This window comes from Ylistrum balloti, unplaced genomic scaffold (genome assembly GCF_031769215.1).
Source record: "Ylistrum balloti isolate Yb309-2 unplaced genomic scaffold, AGI_CSIRO_Ybal_v1 Utg369566, whole genome shotgun sequence".
In the NCBI taxonomy this organism is placed as follows: domain Eukaryota; kingdom Metazoa; phylum Mollusca; class Bivalvia; order Pectinida; family Pectinidae; genus Ylistrum; species Ylistrum balloti.
In genome coordinates, this window is record NW_026781864.1 from 30,808 (window position 1) to 50,009 (window position 19,202).

Genomic DNA, 19,202 nt, shown 5'->3' on the forward strand with positions numbered 1-19,202 from the left:
ATAATGTATATACTATGTTATACAGAGCTTGGTAGTAAGACGACAATCTGTTATAATGTATATACTATGTTATACAGAGCTTGGTAGTAAGACGACAATCTGTTATAATGTATATACTATGTTATACAGAGCTTGGTAGTAAGACGACAATCTGTTATAATGTATATACTATGTTATACAGAGCTTGGTAGTAAGACGACAATCTGTTATAATGTATATACTATGTTATACAGAGCTTGGTAGTAAGACGACAATCTGTTATAATGTATATACTATGTTATACAGAGCTTGGTAGTAAGACGACAATCTGTTATAATGTATATACTATGTTATACAGAGTTTGGTAGTAAGACGACAATCTGTTATCCGTTTGTTATAGAACAGTAAATATTACTTGACCAATGAAATATGATTTAGCGATACTTACATTTTGACCTTGACTTTGAACTGTAGTGAAATGTTATAGAGATCGATAATAAAATATCGATTATTAGGTAAATATGTCCCTGCAAATAATTCTAGGTGGCATTTGGGAAGCAAATATTCACGTAACATTTATTGAGATCTGGATGTTTTAATGTTTCGCCGTAATACATTATGTACATGGAACATAAAATTAACGGCCCTGCCGTTATACCAGCAGTTTCCTCGAGGTCATAAACTCACCCTCCTTTTCTCCTTTAGTTGCATTCTGCACCTCTATGGATTCTTTCATTGTCACAGGTATCCCCATGAACTGAACGTACACGTCGCTGTACCATACCAGGAGTTCGGAACCCATCGGAATGTCTTTATACACTTCATAGTATATACAGTCATTCTCTTGAACCACTATCACGTTCTGTTCTGCCGTGTGCCGGGCACAGTTAACATAAGACATCCAGTTCCCCGTAGCTCCGCGACCGTCTATAAAATGGCTCAGCTTTCCTCCTTTGAAGATCTACGATTTTAAGTATAAATATGGAAACGTAAGTTTACTACTTTAAAGAATATACAAAATAAAGAGGAGAAAAATCGATTCTAAAAATATAAAAGCGTATAAAACAAAAACACAATCTGTATAAATTGGGTTTCACCATTACATACCTGCAAATGAGCACGACTGGTTTCGTTCATTTTTCCACGATATATTAAAATATATGACTTTTTGAACTACATTTCATAGTATTTAGGTGTGAACATCTTGCTTATAAATATGACTTATGAAATGAAATGAAGTGTTACATACCTCCCACATGTAGCTGTTATCATCGAAGGATTTTATTTCGCTGGTATTTACGACCTTGCCCTTGAAAGGTCCAAATCTCGTGCCCTTCGCGAGAATGTCACGACGAGAGAATACACCGTAATGTATGATACCAGCAAATGTTGTTGGACAAATGCACAACTCTGTAAAAAAACATTAAATGTTTATATATTTTTTTAAATATGGAGTTGAGATTTCCACTGCAAAATTATTTTAATTCTCGTCTGCCTTGTAAACTGTTTAGATTAAAGAAGTTGTGAATGACTAGCATGATTCCCGTTTGATAAATAATTAACTGTTTATTGTTGAGAATAACTATGCTATTCTTACCTTCAGGAAGATCGTGAGGTGGAGGGTCCGTTCGGGAAAGTTTCCAGGTACTGACCGGGAAAGGGGACGCCATGCCATTGTTTTGGGACAAGATCCTTTCAATGCCTAAAAAAGTATGGTGCACATTTATATATTGTGAAGGATGGATGATACAAAATATCGTAAAACATTAAATAATACAATATTTAAATGTTGAAAGTTTCATTTTCTTGATAAAATCACATCACGGTAATTTGTTTTACATCTTAAAAATGCACACTTGACCAACTTCAGATAGACAGGTGCTATTATATTATAATCATGTTACAGTATCTAACAAATTGGTGCCGGTGAGATACGGATTTGCTCATTTGCATATTTAAGTATTCACCGAGAAACGTGTGAGATAACAGCGGTTTAATCATCACATACACTCTAATTAACAGTCTCTCAGGATATAACTGGCGGACAAGTAAATGTTCATCTTTATTATTCATAAAAATAATCAGATTATGCTACACAGAATAACATTAAACAAAAGACCTATGAATGCCATACATTATGAATAAAATGTACTGTACAGCCTGGCTGAATCTGTCACTACCACCTCACAAATGCAGCGGCGGATAGTTTATATCCAGTGAATATGGCCTCGGGGCGTACTAGCCAAAAATTATCCGCCATATTAATTGTATTTTTGTTTGAGATTAGACGACACATGAATTATCCAGGAACAAGAAATAAGAAGTGTTTGATAAAGAAAAGTTGTCGTCTTGCTTACAGACGGTATAAATGAGAATGTTCTGTTGTTTTTATACAGCGTAAATTAACCATTAGGCCATATGTATACGTCCGTTAAACGGTGCGATTTCTTTAACACAGGTTTATTGAAGTTATTGATCAGAATAGATATCATTCTCGTTAAATAGTTGCATTTTTTGTGTTAATTCATAAGGGAAATTAAGAAAAATCAATCACTACACATTGTATTTAATATTTCATACTGATCCTCTGAAGTCTTATTATTTTTATGATATCACACTATTTGAAAATGTTTAAAACAAACTGCTATCTCTAAAATGCATTAAAAAATCAAGTGGTGTAACACAGTATAACAACGTATTACAATGTCCTTCGATAAATAATTCCTTTTAAATCTCTATTTCGATGCCTTTACAACCATTAACGATTAAGTCCCTAATTATCAGTTGGATCCGGCAGAGAGATTACTGCATTCAACGGCAAGTGATATCCAATTAGTTAAGGGCACTTGCAGTCAATTGTAAAAACGACAACAGTTTGGATCCTATGTAAATTGTTACATTAAACAATCTTAAGTCCCTGCTCGGTCATTTGTAACAAAACGATCTGTAAATTAAGAAACTTTTTTACCGAAATAGCAGTATCATACAGCACGATCATGGATAATGACTATTGCGGGCGTGAGTATCGCAAAAAATTGTTATTATGATCGGAAACTTACTCATCCAATTTATATGAAAATAACTTTGTAAATATAACAGCATGATACTCTCTGGTGTTTAAAGTAGTAAATCAGTACAGTGATCTCTGAATGGTTGATAACATCGCATGCTTAAATATATATACAACACACAACAGTGAAATAAATAAAAGAAGAATCATGACATTTTATTTTACTGATAGTCAATAGGATTATCAGTTTGTCGAGTTGTACAAAGCGCATTCTATATCTACTGGTAGAGGTGAGAGTTTCTCAGTCGTTTAGTTCTTCAGGACAAAGATTCAGCAACTGGAAGGCATTTCCGGTCATTTCATTTCTGCCGTAACTAATTTCCAAGTGTGGAAATGTAAAGAGGATTTTCTTTTCTTTTTTTTCTCCTGTAAAGTGTTTTCGGAATTTTGGTATTGTTCAGATTTAAAGAGAATTGTAAAAATGTAAAGAGAAATATTTTTCCATTGTAAAATAATTTCGGGAGTAGATATCAGAGTTACTTACCATGACTTATCTCTCCTACTTTCAGACCACTTAAAGCGTGCGCTGGAGTCCCGTTGCACGTGTTGACTGGGTAATAGCCAAACAGGACGAAATCTAAGTCCTCTTGTGTAAAATAGAAGGCAGGTGGACGTTGCTGGGACGAAGTGGAAGGGTAGATACGGTTAGATATGTCCGTCAGAGCTTTACAGTTCATTACGGGTGGACGAAACTGAGGCATACAATCCACGCCCATGTGTCCCATTGGGGCTTGGAAAAAGGCACTGAAAGGCAAAAATGTAAACCAATTTATCATAAATGTGTTGGAATATGTTTCTTTTTTAAAAACTTTTTCTATTAAGCATTCCTATCAACTTGAGTTTATTCTTCATTTATATAAATATATGGTAGGTAAGGGATCTTACTTTTGTCTCTTTCTATAATTAATATAAAATTCATATGCTCCAAAGGCATGATAAAATAATGAAAAAAGTAGTTTCATAGATATGAAAACTCACTTACTGATAACAGGGCAGATATGTTACGTGTATATTTCTTTAGAAGTATGACACATTACAGTATGGAGTAAAAACAACAACAAGACTTTGTATGACGAGGCATTGGGGTAATGGTGTAATGGCATTTTATGAAACAGGTATGCTGCTCTGATCAAGTCTCTATATAACACCTGCCTAGATGTACAACATAACACCTGCCTAGATGTACAACATAACACCTGACTAGATGTACAACATAAGACCCGTCTAAAGGTTCAACACAAGACCAGTCTAGAGGTACAACATAACACCTGCCTAGATGTACAACATAACACCTGCCTAGATGTACAACATAACACCTGACTAGATCTACAACACGAGACTAACACAGGTGTGGTAACGTAACACCTGACTAGATTTACAACACTAGAGACTAAAAAAGGTGAGATAGTGTAACACCAGACTAGATATACAACACTAGACTAACACAGGTGAGGTCACCTAACGCTTGACTAGATCTACAACACTAGACTAACACAGGTGTGGTAACGTAACACCTGACTGATTTACAACACTAGATTAACACAGGTGATGTAACATAACACATGACTATATTTACAACACTAGACTAACACAGGTGTGGTAACGTAACATCTGACTAGATATACAACACTAGACTAACACAGGTGATGTAACGTAATGCTTGACTAGATCTACAACACTAGACTAACACAGGTGTGGTAACGTAACACCTGACTGATTTACAACACTAGACTAACACAGGTGTGGTAACGTAACACCTGACTAGATCTACAACACTAGACTAACACAGGTGAGGTAACGTAACACCTGACTAGATCTACAACACTAGACTAACACAGGTGAGGTAACGTAACACCTGACTAGATCTACAACACTAGGTTAACACAGGTGTGGTAACGTAACACCAGACTAGATCTACAACACTAGACTAACACAGTTGTGGTAACGTAACACCTGACTAGATCTACATCACTAGACTAACACAGGTGAGACAACGTAACACATGACTAGATATACAACACTAGACTAACACAGGTGATGTAACATAACACATGACTATATTTACAACACTAGACTAACACAGGTGTGGCTACGTAACACCTGACTAAATCTACAACACCAGAGACTAAAAAAGGTGAGATAATGTAACACCAGACTAGATATACAACACTAGACTAACACAGGTGAGGTAACGTAACACCTGGCTAGATATGCAACACTAGACTAACACAGGTGAGACAACGTAACGCCTGACTAGATCTACAACACTAGACTAACACAAGTGAGGTAACGTAACACCAGACTAGATATACAACACTAGACTAACACAGGTGTGGTAACGTAACACCTGACTAGATCTACAACACTAGACTAAGACAGGTGAGATTGATGATCCTATGTTTAAATCATTCAGGTTTACCCGACATGCCTACAGGATAACATAATTGATTCTCACTTGTACTTCACATCTTTAAACAATAAAAATTGGATATTGATGAATAATTCATTTTAGAATTAGTACCTTACAGTCTGACTATCAATGCTGAATTAACCGTCGGCATTTCACCTGTAATGGGCTATATGGTCGTACTAGTCGGCTAATATCGTATTCAGGCATAACCTTGTAATTCCGATGGTTACACATACTGATCAATTTTATCATCACATTTATCAATCCATCTACTTAAAGAAAGAAACATGAAAGTTACGAGGCCTCGGTTTATGATTCTGTAAAGTCAACTTTAGCAAGATCACACACTCATCCAGATATCAATAATTCACACGCTGTCTTACAAGTAGTTACGCTGAAATTTTACTCTAATCGACCACTGGTTAAGAGTACTCCGAGTTAGTGGTGCTTGTTATACCTTCACACTGTGTCTGATGATATCAAGGAAAGATTTCAAGCCACGTCTCGCTTATTCGAATAGTTTCACGCTTCATAATATTCATGTGTTCTTTTGACGTTAGCCAGTATCATATCTTTTAATCATTTCTGGGCCTAGTGAAACACCCTCCACCCCCTCCAATAAGAATTTCGACGTTTATTTTCTACAAAATTGCATCCTCTTTCATTCGCCTCCCACCCATTAACTATTAATTTAGGCTTTTAACGTCCCCTACGAGTCACAAAAGGACGAAACAGATGTATGATGCAGTTTCGTTTATCATTTGACTCTGCTGAATATGATTTTTAATGTTGTTACAATCATTTAAAGAGAGTTGCTACTTGTTTGTGTGTCCTTTTTGCATTCCTCAAAATCCTGTTCCATTGTAATAAGGAACCGGAATAAAGTATTCGTTGAAACTATTCCATATTTCTAATAAAGTTATTTCATTGTTCTTTGGCTTTTACTTGCAATACACATACTCCCTCTTGTTTTAGTTAAAAAAATCCATTCAGTTGGGGGCTCGTTTTCTTAAAATCATTAATAGATTTGCCTCCCAATTTCAGGTAGTCCATTGTCAACATCCCTGTCCTTTGTTAGCACATTTTGTAAAGGAAGAGATTTATACGGAAAAAATGAAATAATTATATGGAAAATCAGGTATACTTGGACAATGTCATCGACGAAATCTGCTATAGGCATTCAAGAAAAACCAATATCTCAAAATTCAAGCACAAGTTTGTAGAATCCGTGCTGATATAAGCATTAAGAATGTAAATTGATAAAGGACCGTTGTCTTTGTTAAACATAATTGTTTATTGTTAACAATTGTTTTTGACCTGTGTGTCTTGCGTCCACATCTGATATCAGTAACACAATACGATTCAATTATTCAAAGTAGGTCACTTCCGAATCTTTACATCCTAGAAGAATTTAAAAGTAGATGGCGCCAGTCAACCTGTAGCTATATGATATCATAACCTATGTCATGGTCGTCCTGCTAAGTCATTGTGTCTTCAATATAATCAGTTCATGTCTACGTAATGAGCTCGTCATCCTATCTGTTATGTATCTATTGTGTATAATGCCACTTTTTGTATAAAGCAAAGTCAATCTAACCATCATACGTATATTGCTGTTTAATGGATAGTGCGAGAGATGGTAATAATGATATGACAGTGAAACCAACATCCTCTATGCATGAGACGTACTTTGACACTTTAATTATGAAAGCACTTGTCTTTCTTTTTTGTATCGACTAGCCAGATTTATTGCATGATATAATCATAAGGAGATACTAGGACAGAATGTAAGAGATACTGGGACATGGCTTACTGTAGGGGATACTAGAACAAGTCTTACTGTGCCTTGTTGACTGACATGACCTTTGATAGGGGCTTATTTTCTGCAGATTTTTGTTTGTACTTTCTTGCAATTTACCTAATATTTATTTATTTCATTTTTATTATGTCTTATCTTAATTCTTAAAAAAAATTTGATTATTTGATCTTGCACTATTTTGTATTTTCTTCAAAAATTCTCATTTATATTTGTGATACGTGTTCACGTCATCCGTAAAAACTGAATTATGCTCTTTGTTGCATGTGTTTCCACGTATTTTCTGTAAAAATTACATAGAATTTTGCTCTGTGACATTTGTTATCCGTACAAAAATATATAGAATTTTGCTCTATGGCGTGTGTTATTTGTAAAAAAAGATGTAAAATATATAATTTGCTCTGTGACGTTTGTTATTTGTAAAAAAGTTTTAATACACATATATATATAATTTTGCTCTGTGACGTGTGTTATTTGTATATAAATATATATATATATAGAATTTGGCTTTGTGACTTATGTTATCTGTAAATAAAATATATAGAATTTTGCTCAATGATATGTATTATCTGTAAAAACTTTGCTCTATGACAAATCTTATCTGTACAAAATTTGATTTATACTCTATGACATGTGCTATCTGTAAAAATCGTCGATTGCCCTCTAGTATGGATTCTCATTATCTGAGAAAACTTTTAATCATGTTCTTTTGATCAATAATATTAGTAAAAAAAACTGTTATACGTGTTAACATTTCCTAAAAGAAATATCATTTATATTCTGTGATATGTGTTAACATTACCTGTAAAATATCATTTATATTCTGTGATGTGTGTTAACATTACTTGTAAAATATCATTTATATTCTATGTCATGTGTTAACATTACCTGTAAAATATCACTTATATTCTATGATATGTGTTAACATTACCTGTAAAATATTATTTATATTATATGATATGTGTTAACATTACTTGTAAAATATCATTTATATTCTGTGATATGTGTTAACATTACATGTAAAATATCATTTATATTCTATGATATGTGTTAACATTACTTGTAAAATATTATTTATATTATATGATATGTGTTAACATTACTTGTAAAATATCATTTATATTCTATGACATGTGTTAACTTTACCTGTAAAATATCATTTTTATTCTATGACATGTGTTAACATTACTTGTAAAATATCATTTATATTCTGTGATATGTGTTAACATTACCTGTAAAATATCATTTATATTCTGTGATGTGTGTTAACATTACCTGTAAAATATCATTTATATTCTGTGATGTGTGTTAACATTACTTGTAAAATATCATTTATATTCTATGTCATGTGTTAACATTACCTGTAAAATATCACTTATAAATATGTGTTAACATTACTTGTAAAATATAATTTATATTCTATGTCATGTGTTAACATTACCTGTAAAATATCACTTATATTCTATGATATGTGTTAACATTACCTGTAAAATATTATTTATATTATATGATATGTGTTAACATTACCTGTAAAATATCATTTATATTCTGTGATGTGTGTTAACATTACTTGTAAAATATAATTTATATTCTATGTCATGTGTTAACATTACCTGTAAAATATCACTTATATTCTATGATATGTGTTAACATTACCTGTAAAATATTATTTATATTATATGATATGTGTTAACATTACTTGTAAATTATCATTTATATTCTGTGACGTGTGTTAACATTACTTGTAAAATATCATTTATATTCTGTGATATGTGTTAACATTACATGTAAAATATCATTTATATTCTATGATATGTGTTAACATTACTTGTAAAATATTATTTATATTCTATGACATGTGTTAACTTTACCAGTAAAATATCATTTTTATTCTACGACATGTGTTAACATTACTTGTAAAATATAATTTATATTCTATGTCATGTGTTAACATTACCTGTAAAATATCACTTATATTCTATGATATGTGTTAACATTACATGTACAATATCATTTATATTCTGTGATATGTGTTAACATTACATGTATAATATCATTTATATTCTATGACATGTGTTAACATTACATGTAAAATATCATTTATATTCTGTGATATGTGTTAACATTACCTGTAAAATATCATTTATATTCTGTGATATGTGTTAACATTACCTGTAAAATATTATTCATACTCTGTGATATGTGTTAACATTACCTGTAAAATATTATTCATACTCTGTGATATGTTTTGCACTATCTGGAAAGACAATGACTTTTTATCTTTCTACGTTAGATATTTGTACCCAAAAAGAAAAAAGTTTTTCCTTCTTGCGGAAGTTGTGATATCGATTGTAAAGGTTGATGTACAAAGAAGAGCCATCATTGCACTTAAACCGATTCCGTATCTCCCGAAGTTACCAGATCCTAAGATAATACTTATCTCATGTACTTTAATTCAGCGATAAATCCTGCACTCAGGATAAGTATCTACCGTTCTATATCTACACCGATGTCTATATCTATTATCATTGTTACTACCTGTCTCCTGGGGTACACGCGCCAAGCACGCGCCAGGTTATCTATCCCCTTGTTCATCATAACTCATGAATAATTAATCACGGCTTGCTAATTATCTTTCATCTCTGTTAAAACCCCAAGAGACAAAAAAGGAACTCACAGATAATGTAGCTGGCACCACGACCGCCTGCTCCCAGTCAGTACTTCTAGTTTCATTTTTTATCATTCGTAAATAATAAATAACACACCCATCCTCTCCTATTTGTAAATGTGCAGTTGATGTCAACATAAACAGAACATTTCTAAACACGGAGCCCTTTATGGACTTGGCACTCTTGTATAATTTATCGACTTTATTATCCGTGGCTTTAGTGATACGCTTCTATCATTCGTTCACGTGAAATATAATTCTAAAGTGCTCTACTCTCGTCTTAAATATTCCTCAACCTATCTTTTTTTTTTAAATTCTCTTATTGATTCCTGAGGTGTCAGCCCTCCGCCGCTGATGGAATAATAATAAAGGTAAAATCGTTCATATTGCATGTAAGATATCACATTACAATATCGAGTTCAGCGCTGACAAAATACTAGCTTCCACATGTTTTTATCAGTCGATTGTTAATTCCAACAAATTCTAATAAACAAAAAATAGTTTATAAAATAATTTTTTTTAAGAAACAATCTCTTAATTATATACTTGTGTTAATCTGAATTTTCGTTTACTGAATCAGGATTTTAAAGTTAAGTGAATGATATTGCTCACATTTTTTGTCTTCGGATCACCTCCAAGCTATCACTTTTATAGTAATGAACGTCGGTTTCTTGTTAAATCACATATACATTTCCTCATTGGGGTGATTATTTTAATACTTTAAGAAATGCATTGAAATAATAAAAATGATTGATAGATAAATTACTTAAAGATAAATCTAATAGATAAAAAATAGCATTATACTACAAATTTAACATTTTGATAAAATAAACTTATTTTTCACCGCAATAAGCATATTCTACACTGCGTTATAATGAAATTCTAATAATAGCCTGGAATGTGTTTTCTTTTGTTTGCACTATGTACACACAAGTACAATGCTAAGTTACTTATGTTTCGTCCTGTAGCTGGAGGTATTTATTTAAACTCTACACAAAGTCAAACAATATATCAAACATTTCCAAGGAAAATACGTGAGAAATGTGTAATTAAGCTTGTTGTTATGTTGGAAATCTGGAAAAAAAATTGGTTCAACTATTTAACTACAGTAGACTTTTGTCATAGTGGAAAAATAATTTGTTCAGCTAGTTTTAACTACAATAGACTTTTGTCATAGTGAAAAAATAACTTGTTCAGCTAGTTTTAACTACAATAGACCTTTGTTATACCAACACATTTTGTTTGTTCACAGGATTTTGAATATTTCATAAAAGTCGCACCTGATTTGATATTGAAGGGCTTTTTACACAATAAAACTATATTTCTGCAGGGCGTTTGCAATTCAAACATATGAGATCCGTCGAGAAATATCAAGTTTATTTTTCAAACTTGGATTGACCAAGCTTTAGATGACGGGTATCGTCGATAAAGCAGAAGACACTTATCCTTCCGGAATATTTGGTTTTATTCTCCTTGTACTGTTTTCTGGAATCTGTGTGTAAATCTTTCTTTTTTTTCTTATTTTGCCCTGATTTTATTGAATTTATGTTTGAACAGATTATATTGACATGTTGGTATTTTCTTTGTTTTCATTGGTGTGCCTAGATTTGACCGCGCTTAACCTTTGTCATACAGCGAAAAGCTCATTGAAGCACCCGGTTTTGATAGCATTTTACCTTCGTTATAATGGAAAAGCAAGTTTATTCATGCATATTCTCATACGAGATAAAAAAAAAAAACCTTACCTATTGGTGCACATAGTTCCGACAAAGTATTGTTCAGAAGACACACAAATGAATACTACCTTACATGATACAACTGTTTAATATATCATACCAATGTCGTGTTAGATTAGCAGCGGTAAAGTTACAAATTAAACACAACAAATGGGTTTTCATTTTGTTTTTGGCATCTTTTCTTCTGTTCCGTGTTGAAAAACATCATAATTAATATAATAATTAAGTGATTGCATCAAAACATGTTAATTAATGTGATCTTTTGTTTGTGCGTAACAATAAGGACGTTATATATGTATATTTCTTCTGTATAAAAACAATATTTCACTTGACATTTGTTCGTCTGTTACATTTTGTTTTTCTTATTTCTAACTATAACTTATAAAGGGCGAACTTGTATTTTACAGTTGTCTGAGTGCTGTTCAGTGCCTCTGCTCTTTGTATCAACACATCTTAAATCTATGTTTACTTTCATTTTTTCACAATTATCACATAGCACATCACGAAGACGACTTTCACACACACTCATATACTCTAATATATAAGGTACGTGTACAATTTTTTAATTATCTGCCTATCGCCACTTTCAATAATCATGATTTAACAGAAGTGAACTTACAGCAAATCTCTCCTGGTTACGAGTCCAGATCTATAAAAAGGTTATAAAGGTGTTGAACATGCTACATGGCCGTGTTTGGCAGTAATGGACTAAAATTATATATTTAAGCACAAAGTGGTTTTGATATCTCTAAATTCCACTAAATAAAACTCAGGTAATGGATAGACGTGGATTTGTTATAAGACATATATCATAAAAGTATTTAAAACTGGGACAGGACATATCTAGTAAGATATGCAGAGAATATCTCTCGCATCTCGGAGAAACTATAACATATTTCGTTTATCAGCCAATAAAGATTTATATACATACCGAAGTGTTAAAACATTTCAAGTAGAAATGTTGTGAGCATTTTACTCTCGCCTTCATTTTGTTATCATATTTCTATGAGGGTTTTAAGACAAATTTATTATATTGTGAAATATGAAAGGTCGGATTTGATGTTAAAAGGTCGGACATTAGATAACATGCAATACCGTGCTGAAACAAAAACTTTCAAAAAAGGAGAGAGAAAAGACATGGAATAAAATTTTAATTTATTATAAAGATATCGTATGATGTAAACAAGACGACGTGTACGACATCATCAACATCACATGTAAACAAGACTATACGTACGACATCATCAACATCAGATGTAGACAAGACAATGTGTATGACATCATGAACATCAGATGTAAACAAGACCATGTGTACGACATCATCACCATCACATGTAAACAGAACAATGTTTACGACATCATCAACATCACATGTTAACAAGACAATGTGTACGACATCATCAACATCACATGTAAACAAGACAATGTGTACGACATCATCAACATCACATGTAAACAAGACAATGTGTACGACATCATCAACATCAGATGTAAACAAGACAATGTGTACGACATCATCAACATCAGATATAAACAGGACAATGTGTACGACATCATCAACATCAGATATAAAAGGACAATGTGTACGACATCATCAACATCAGATATAAACAAGACAATGTGTACGACATCATCAACATCACATGTAAACAAGACAATGTGTACGACATCATCAACATCACATGTAAACAAGACAATGTGTACGACATCATCAACATCACATGTAAACAAGACCATGTGTACGACATCATCAACATCAGATGTAAACAAGACAATGTGTACGACATCATCAACATCAGATATAAACAGGACAATGTGTACGACATCATCAACATCACATGTAAACAAGACAATGTGTACGACATCATCAACATCAGATGTAGACAAGACAATGTGTATGACATCATGAACATCAGATGTAAACAAGACCATTTGTACGACATCATCACCATCACATGTAAACAGGACAATGTTTACGACATCATCAACATCAGATATAAACAAGACAATGTGTACGACATCATCAACTTCAGATGTTAAAAAAGACAATGTGTATGACATCATCAACATCACATGTAAACAAGACAATGTGTACGACATCATCAACATCACATGTAAACAAGACAATGTGTACGACGTCATCAACATCAGATATAAACAGGACAATGTGTACGACATCATCAACATCAGATATAAAAGGACAATGTGTACGACATCGTCAACATCAGATATAAACAGGACAATGTGTACGACATCATCAACATCACATGTAAACAAGACAATGTGTACGACATCATCAACATCAGATATAAACAGGACAATGTGTACGACATCATCAACATCAGATGTTAAAAAAGACAATGTGTATGACATCATCAACATCACATGTAAACAAGACAATGTGTACGACATCATCAACATCACATGTAAACAAGACAATGTGTACGACATCATCAACATCAGATGTAAACAAGACAATGTGTACGACATCATCAACATCAGATATAAACAGGACAATGTGTACATCATCAACATCAGATATAAAAGGACAATGTGTACGACATCGTCAACATCAGATATAACAGGACAATGTGTACGACATCCTCAACATCACATGTAAATAAGACCATGTGTACGACATCATCAACATCAGATGTAAACAGGACCATGTGTACGACATCATCAACATTACATGTAAACAAGACAATGTGTACAACATTATTAACATCAAATGTTAAAAAAACAATGTGTACGACATCATCAAAGCCATGCATCGAAATCAAAACAACTAAAGGGAACATAAAGAACGAATGAAAGAACTATCGAAATAAAAACTTCTGGGAAACTTTTAACCAAACGATTTTTTATCATCTAAATAGTCTTAACTTGAATTACGTATAGCATTTTCTACTAGGTATTCATGGAACTGACTGGCTGAAATGATGAATAGAAAATTAGCAATAACAAGCTGGGTATGTACGCAAACTGGATAGGCAATCTGAAACTATTAAACCACAGGGATTTCAATGTGGTAATTTTTTTTCTATTGAGTAACTAAGTTTCAAGTTTCATCTCAATTTCCATCAGCCTATCACTTTTTTGTTTTGTTTTTTTTTTTTTTTTTTTGTTTTTGTTGTTTTTTTTTTTTTTTTTATAATCGGAAATATCTAAGAAATGTTATTACATTTTTACATAGTGTTATTGTTTCCGTTCAACAGAAACAAAATTTTACACATATAATTCCATACAAACATAGACTCACAGCTTTAATGATATTAAAGAAAAAATCAAGAATTTTGACAGCAATATGGAGAGAACTCCAGTCTGTCGCAGTGTCTTGCTAACTTCATCATCCTTTCCCATAGACTACCACTAATACATACATACAAAGGATACACAGATTTCATGATCATTCCCGGTTTGCGAAGAAAAAAAGAGTAAGAAAATCCATTTGAAAGTAGAGACGTAGCATACATAATTTTGTAAATGGCCAAACCCCACAAAAAATAGGATGAACATAACCATAAGCAGGTGATTACCTGCACCTGTAGTGAAAGAGTACAAACAACAATAAACTTTAAAATAATTTTAACAAAAAACATAATAGTAAACTAGTTATATATAGGTGTAAACATGTACAAACTTTATTACATCAAAAGTTTCTGTACATCCGAGATGACGATTTCAAAATTTCAAAATCAATTCCATAAACGCCTCTCCTCTTGTTTTCAAGCATATTATTAGGAAAGCTATATATTTCATAGTTTTTTTTCTCCAACATTGTTTTTGCCCTTACCATTACAGAGAAATCCAGTAAAGTCGAAATAGCTGTATGTTGAATTATTTTATCTACTGATAGGATTATTCTCAAAACTCATTAAATTAATATTCATTCCTGTGCTAGCATCTTTTCGAAACTGCTCTTTGCTCTTTTTTTTAAATATGTTGATTTATATTATAATGATAAATATAAACATGAGCAAGGGTACTAAAAACATTAAAATATGGAAATGAACTAGGAAAAACCAATAGTAATCAATATTTATCATAAAACAAAAATTAGTTCCTATCAGGAATTCATACCATGAAACATCCAATATGATATGATCTTTGACACAAATGTGCACAATATTTTACGTCTATCCTTAAAATCGCGCTCTTTATTAATAGGGGAAAAATTCTGTCGACAGTGTGTATAAAACTATGTGAATATAGGATTCAGATATTGCTTCATTCTGTCAAAACAGATTGATTACAAATTTTTAAATCGACTCTAATGATATTTTAGAATAAAAGAAATTACATGTAATGCCCTACTGAAATGGTATTAATATATGGTTAACGAAAATTTTTTTATCATTTTTGAAATTACATCGGGCACCTCCTATAAATGCAGGTGAATGTGTATATTTGGGTTAGATAGTGTCCCTTGTATTAGCGATTATGTTTTTAACAATAAGTTTCCATCAATAAAAAGATGGATCTGTACCATATAGCATATTGATTAGAAAAAATAATAATGAAGTAAAACCAAATAAACGATATAACACCATAAAGAACTCTAAATACATGTTTACACCTATATATAACTAGTTTTTGATATATATAAATATTTATTCCACTTTCAAGTACATCAGTACTTCATAATTATAAATCCTACTCAAGATCCACTCGAATATTACATAAACATAACAAGAAAATGCCACAAAACAACTATATTTCACTTTATCTTATGAAGGTACAAACGCTTATATAAATTTATATGTGGCTGTCAATATAAAACTTAACCTTCCGCTTTTGATATACATGTTATCTCCATATTTCATATTTTAATAAACTTTATCTACACAAGAAAGTTTATAAAATGTGCTTCTTTCATCGATACAGATAACAGGTACATTTGTAAACCTATGGCTTTTAAGATTCACCAAGAGCCATAAAATCATCTAGCGGAATAAATGTAACACTATCTTAACTGATAAAACATTTTGTCATAGTGCGTAGGACAAAAGACACGTCAGTAGTTCGGAGCATTTTGTAATCATTGTCTTCTATGTCATGGAGTTTTCTCTTTAATCGAAGTAAACTTTAGGACTTAATTAACGATGACAAAGAGATAGATTAAAGATATATTATTACCTTTACTAATCTTTCTTTATTGAGAGTGAAATAGGTATTTAAAAAATACACATGGTTTCCATCTTTCAAATAGTTAGGTAGAGGAAATTTTGAACATGTGTTTACAGTAAAACGTTTTACAGGTGACCGTGACTATCGGCCATCAATCCACATCTTTAAATATTATTATGACCAAGATCAAAAAGACCGACTCAATCTGACATCTTAAATACATAACTCTTAATGGTAATAATTACAGAACTTGACATTAATCTTACACCGTAACCGTTTATGGTGAAAATCGATAGAATTGCTACTGTGTACTTTCGGATGGGCTGTTCTCTTTCCACTAACATAAGGACCAACACAGATAATGTCATGTTAACCAGATCATAATTCACAACACCAATGCAATGAAGCATATTAGATGTATGCTTCTTCTAAATGTATGGGAATCGCTGCATCAATTTACAGAATTCTCTATCTTGAGGTTGAAGAAAAATATTTACACAATATTTATGGGTATCATCATAGAAAAGGTATCATTAATTATTCTGTTGCTGTTTTACCGATCCAAGACGTAGTATGTATTAAATAATTATTATAGAATATATTTACAAACTGTGTATAGCATCATTTATCGCAGGATAATCTTTACAAAATGTTATTAACTACATATTTTAATTCAATATTCAGTTTTAAATTTTGGAGTAATGGTAACAGAAATGTCTTGAATTTTAATTTTCCTTCGAACACAGCATTACGTTAAATACCAATATACAGATTACAAAGGAACGATGGAATAATATTCTGATTCTTGAATGCTTGACAGGTACAAAAAATATATTCAATACAGAAAGACGGATTTATATCTTTGATAGTAAAACTAATGACACACACTTTTCATTTACATTTTAATGAAGAAATATCTTATTTCAATATGCTGTGATAATAAAATACTAGGTTTACATCGCCTGCTCAATAATTAAAATTCACGTGCATGCTGGCTGTGCATTCCACATGTTCCAGATGATGTAATATAGAACACTATCGGAGACATTGATTACACATTTTTATTGTATAAAATGCACCATATGACGAGAAATTCAATATCTAACATCTTTAAGATTATTAATCTGTTCTAACATACGGTAGGCTAGGACGGTAGGAATTCAAGGTACGTGTGAGAATTTCTACAAGTGCACCATTTAATGACTGAAATCGGCTTTAGTTAAATAACCATAAACATACAGCTGATGTTACTGGTACACCAGATAATAGTGTCGCACCCGGTAATTAAACGCCCTTCTAGATCTGTTGCACTTGGCTGAAGTTAGCTTTTAATGTTACTTAATAGGCCTACACACACAGAAGGTGTTCGTCGTGATTTCTTAAGGTGTTTGTGCAATAATAATTGTGACGACAGATGAGAAATATGCTTCCCATATAATTAAAGTAACTACGACAAAATAAATATTGAACATTATCGAATCGAGAAATCAATTCATGTGTAGTGCATTATAAGTAATTATAAGACGATTAAATTATGTTAAGTTAAGTAGACAAATATCTTATACATAACTTATTAATTTCAGTCGTGTGAAAAAACGTAAAATTGTGGTGTTAAACTCCTTCAATTATCGTACCTTTTAAAACATTGTTGATGTATTTTTTTTCACAAACATTTTCTGAAAGTCATTGACAAAAATATTTCTAAACCAAAAAATGTTTTTCATAAAATATTGCCTCAGTACATATTTAATTTTACTGCGAAATACGTAGAAAAGTTTATCTCAATTTCAACACATTGTAAAAATTTGTCTGGAAAAGTAGCTGCCGCTGTATCGTACTTAAACGAAATTAATAGTTATTGTTACCTATCAGAAATGTATAGATAAATAAAATAAACAAATAGATAAGGATGTCAGTACTTTGTATTTATGTCTGGTAGATACCATACTAGTGTATTGGATATTATTACTTTGTATATTGTCCATAAGTGGTAACATCAAATTAAAACATCAAAAAGTGTAGAACTTACTTTTGAAAATCTGTGATCTGTTCTATAGAAGGATAAAAGTTAGGTTGTAGACTGGGCACTTCCATTGTGTCTTCCTCACCGACAGTTCCTTCTAGTTTAAAATTGTTAACATAGCCATAGTGTATTTTTATAAATTTACTTTTAATACAGCTATACTTTAACCAATCAGGAACGTGTGATGCTAACTCCTAGCTAAGACAGCTATGGCCGCGCATGCGTAGGAAATTATCAATCAATTTTCTGCTCATTAAATCTCTCCAGTTGCTCACAAACGGCTCCCCGTGTTAACAATGATGGTGTTATCAGTACCATAGCTCGTCTGAGGCGGGTTTTAAGGCTGATTAAATATGCAATGCTAGGCCGA

General features: G+C 32.1%; 1 protein-coding gene across 1 annotated transcript in view; it reads right to left on the reverse strand.

Annotated features, from left to right (window-relative positions):
* Positions 1-18,903, reverse strand: part of LOC132556332 (PR domain zinc finger protein 14-like) — a 34,661-nt gene extending 15,758 nt beyond the window's left edge. The window contains exons 1-5 of the mRNA XM_060220758.1: positions 18,839-18,903; positions 3,534-3,793; positions 1,577-1,681; positions 1,229-1,389; positions 667-940 (exon numbers count right to left, since the gene is read on the reverse strand). Coding sequence (XP_060076741.1) covers positions 667-940; positions 1,229-1,389; positions 1,577-1,681; positions 3,534-3,793; positions 18,839-18,903 — 865 coding nt within the window. The remainder of the gene's footprint in view (positions 1-666; positions 941-1,228; positions 1,390-1,576; positions 1,682-3,533; positions 3,794-18,838) is intronic.
* Positions 18,904-19,202: the final 299 nt, after the last annotated feature.